Consider the following 4,346-nt stretch of genomic DNA (forward strand, 5'->3'; position numbering starts at 1 on the left):
CGGCACAAGAAGAGCCTGGGGCTGCTCACCGCCAAGTTCGTGTCGCTGCTGCAGGAGGCCAAGGACGGCGTTCTGGACCTCAAGGCGGTGAGCGCGGGCCGCGGTCTCAGGAGGAGGAAGGGCGGGCCGCGGGGTGAGGGGCGCGGGGCGTGAGCAGGGGCCGCGCCGCCGACAAAGAGCCGCGGCGCCCGCGTGGCGTTCACTTCAGCGCGCGGGGCCTGGGCCGGGCGCCCTGGGGGTCTCCGCTGGTGCGGACTGGCGGCTGTTGTAGGCGATTCCTGTGAGGGCGTCCGTCGGTTGTTGAAAACGCAAGCAGGCAAAACCCGAGTTTGCCACCTCTTCTGGATGAAACAAACAAAACGTGAACTCTTCAGTCCTCCTCTTAAAATAAGAACAGTAAATAAAAGCACCTCTCCCTCTTACACTTCTTGTCACAATCCTGGTGACGAAGAGGGATGTTTGATTTGTGAGTTAATTTGGGATCTGAAGCAAGCAAGCAAAACCGGTGTTTGCCACCTCTTCTGGATGAAACAAAAAAGTCAACTCTTCAGTCCTCTTAAAATAATAATAGTAAATAAAAACTCCTCTTTTACACTTTTCACAATCCTGATGACTAAGAGGGATGTTTGATTTGTGAATTAATTTGGTATCTGAAGCAAGCAAACAAAACCCGAGTTTGCCACCTCTTCTGGATGAAACAAAAACGAAGTTTGAACTCTTCAGTCCTCCTCTTAATAATAGTAAATTAAAACACCTCTCGCTCTTACACTTCTTTTCATAACCCTGATGACTAAGGCACGTTTGATTTGCGACTTAATTTGGTATCTGATACACATGTATAAAAGTGAGACTTGCCATCACACGACGAGGGGACGTTTTATAACTTCCACCAAAAGAGATGGAAGTGCCGCGTAAACTCTCCGGTTTCCTGAGACCTTGTGCTTGGTCTGTTACTACAGTTTCAGAATTTTCAAACAACAACATGCATCAAAAGCTGTTCTGTTAAACAAAGTGACTTAACCGTTCCAGGCCGGATTTGGAAGGATTCCACAGCGCCGAGGAGCAAGAGAATGTGATCACTTGTATTAAAATTCAGCCAGCACACCCAGTTTAAGAACTAAAGCTTTAAGAACAAATGAAAATTTAATGAGTCAGTAAGCATTGCAGGCCTTTCCTAGGCATTACCCCTGAATCTGGTCTGACACGGGGGATTGGTCCTAGCCCCTAAGGGAGTGCTGGGACAACCCTACCTCCCTTGAAGGCTGCAGTTATCAAGGCTGTGCTGAAAGTAGGCTGCAGTGTCTGAGCAGAGAGGGTCTTCTAGTTTTCCCTTACCTGAAACTCAAAAAAAGAGGCCAACTTGATGGCCCCTGCTAGGAGCCCTCCTCTCAGGTTACCCCAGGAGGTGAGGTGTGTCTTGGAATGTCCTCTCCATCTCTTGGATATAATAGGTGTTCAGTAAGTGATTGTTGAGTTATCTGAATTGTTCTACTTTTATACAAAGAAGGCGTGATGCACAAATTTTGCATTTTTGAAAGTGATTTCTAGTCTTTTTTTCTGGAAATGTTATTCCTAGAATTCTCCTACACCTTTTGGAAATTCTAGTCCTTTTTTTCCCTGTCCCCTGCCCCCAGCTCTTTCCTCCATACCTCTCTCCCTCCCTAAAAGTGGTTTACAGCATATATAATAGTTATGAACTGAATTGGATTCTGTGTAAAGAATGTCACAGTAAGTTATGAGGTCATCGGTGAAAGCCAGGGATGTTACACAACACAGCTTGCAAACTGCTATTCAGAATCTAGAAATTCAGTTGTATCCTGTGACTTCAGTACAGAATCAGGAAAATTTGGGGTTTTCCAGATGAAACTGAGGTCTAAGGGCTGACTGTGAGGGCTTCTACAACTTGCCTGGAGTAGGATGGAAGTTTGCCCTTGCTTTTCCCTCAGTTCTTTTGTGTTCTTCCTGTTTCGTCTGTGGTCAGATGTTGCTGTCCAGAAGTGAAAAAGGCAGTGAGCGGGAAGTGGAGTTTTAATATTTCATAACAACTTTGTTTCATTCATCCTGAAACTTTCCTAAAAGTTCAAAGGTTTCTGCAGTAGCAGTAGGTCTCATTGTATTAATGACTTTTTACTTGTAGAGAGCACTTTGAAAAAACAGTATTCTTTTTTTACATATATATGAATGTAAATTTCATTTATTTGCATTTGCTCATATATGTGTAAAATCTTATATTATAAAAATCTTATACTGAAATCTTTCCAATGATGTTTCTTACTGTGCACCATTGTAAAAGATCATAATGACTTTTGATGATACATGTTGAAGATGGATTAACTCTGATAAGTTTCTCTAATTTGAAATTAATTATAAAATCATTTTCTCTTATATTCTTACTTGGGAGTAGTGTATTTCTTACATTCTTAATTGGGGGTGGTTTATTTCAACCTTATACACTTGATATTTTTTAAGAGCAATTAATGAAAGATTTCTGTGAATATCATGAATATAAAAAATATTATTTTTACTTGGATGTGTATTTAACCATCACATCCAAGTATCTTCAGTTCAGTTCAGTCACTCAGTTGTGTCTGACTCTTTGCGACCCCATGAATCACAGCACACCAGGCCTCCCTGTCCATCACCAACTCCCGGAGTTCACTCAGACTCACGTCCATCGAGTCAGTGATGCCATCCAGCCATCTCATCCTCTGTCGTCCCCTTCTCCTCCTGCCCCCAATCCCTCCCAGCATCAGAGTCTTTTCCAATGAGTCAACTCTTCGCATGAGGTGGCCAAAGTACTGGAGTTTCAGCTTCAGCATCATTCCTTCCAAAAAAATCCTAGGGCTGATCTCCTTCAGAATGGACTGGTTGGATCTCCTTGCAGTCCAAGGGACTCTCAAGAGTCTTCTCCAACACCACAGTTCAAAGGCATCAATTCTTCAGCACTCAGCTTTCTTCACAGTCCAACTCTCACATCCATACAGGACCACAGGAAAAACCATAGCCTTAGATATCCATAAAATATCAACACCACGTAGATGCTATTTTTCCCCTAACTTAGGACATATACTACTGAAGAATAACATAATGCTGTATCTTAGAGATAACTTTCTTCTTAGTAATTTAACTAATTGAGGACATAGCTTAACAAAGCAAACACATTCTAATAAAGCTATTCTAGTATAATTTAACCATAAGGAAGGAATGGAAACACTTTTGAAGTAGTTTAAGATGTTTTTATTCAATATGTTCCTCCTACACCCCCACCATATGGCCTCATTTACAACAGTGGGAGTGGGGTAGTTACTGTTTATTCCAGTGAGATGACAAGTTATGTCATGGTCCTCTCCATTTATGTGGTTTGTCAATTTATGCTGTTAGTAGTTGGCATTTATTGGAAGCTTAGTACATGCCAGGCATTTTACATATGCTAACTAATGTTATGTTCCTAACTTTAGAAATTTGGCTGCTGCTGCTGCTAAGTCGCTTCAGTCTTGTCCGACTCTGTGCATCCCCATAGATGGCAGCCCACCAGGCTCCGCTGTCCCTGGGATTCTCCAGGCAAGAACACTGGAGTGTGTTGCCATTTCCTTCTCCAGTGCATGAAACTGAAAAGTGAAAGTGAAGTCGATCAGTCGTGTCCGACTCCTAGCAACCCCATGCACTGCAGCCTGCCAGGCTCCTCCGTCCAAGGGATTTTCTAGGCAAGAGTACTGGAGTAGGTTGCCATTGCCTTCTCCGAGAAATTTGGGCTAATCATCCCCAATTCACAGATGAGAAAACTGGTATGTTAAGTAACTTGCCTAATGTCACACAGTAGAAAGTGACAGCTGTGACTTGAAACTAGACAATTTTTTCTTATTTTCTGGGCTATACTGCCTTTCAGCACTCTTAAAAAAGTTAATTTCTTATTTAAGGTTTTCATCTCTGTAAGGGCATGGAATCTTTCTTGAAAGAAAGATCAGATCAGTTGGTCAGTCCTGACCAACTCTTTGCAGCCCCCCATGAATCGCAGCACGCCAGGCCTCCTTCTCCATCACCAACTCCCAGGGCTCACTCAGACTCACATCCATCGAGTCAGTGACGCCATCCAGCCATCTCATCCTCTGTCGTCCCCTTCTCCTCCTGCCCCCAATCCCTCCCAGCATCAGAGTCTTTTCCAATGAGTCAACTCTTCGCATGAGGTGGCCAAAGTACTGGAGTTTCAGCTTCAGCATCATTCCTTCCAAAGAAATCCTAGGGCTGATCTCCTTCAGAATGGACTGGTTGGATCTCCTTGCAGTCCAAGGGACTCTCAAGAGTCTTCTCCAACACCACAGTTCAAAGGCATCAATTCTTCAGCACTC

General features: G+C 43.6%; 1 protein-coding gene across 1 annotated transcript in view; it reads left to right on the forward strand.

Moving 5' to 3' along the window:
• E2F5 (E2F transcription factor 5, p130-binding) overlaps nt 1–4,346 on the forward strand; it is a 36,060-nt gene that overhangs the window by 1,808 nt on the left and 29,906 nt on the right. Inside the window, exon 2 of the mRNA XM_010846240.1 lies at nt 1–87. Coding sequence (XP_010844542.1) covers nt 1–87 — 87 coding nt within the window. The remainder of the gene's footprint in view (nt 88–4,346) is intronic.

This window comes from Bison bison, unplaced genomic scaffold (genome assembly GCF_000754665.1).
Source record: "Bison bison bison isolate TAMUID 2011002044 unplaced genomic scaffold, Bison_UMD1.0 scf7180017864233, whole genome shotgun sequence".
Taxonomy (NCBI): Eukaryota; Metazoa; Chordata; class Mammalia; order Artiodactyla; family Bovidae; genus Bison; species Bison bison.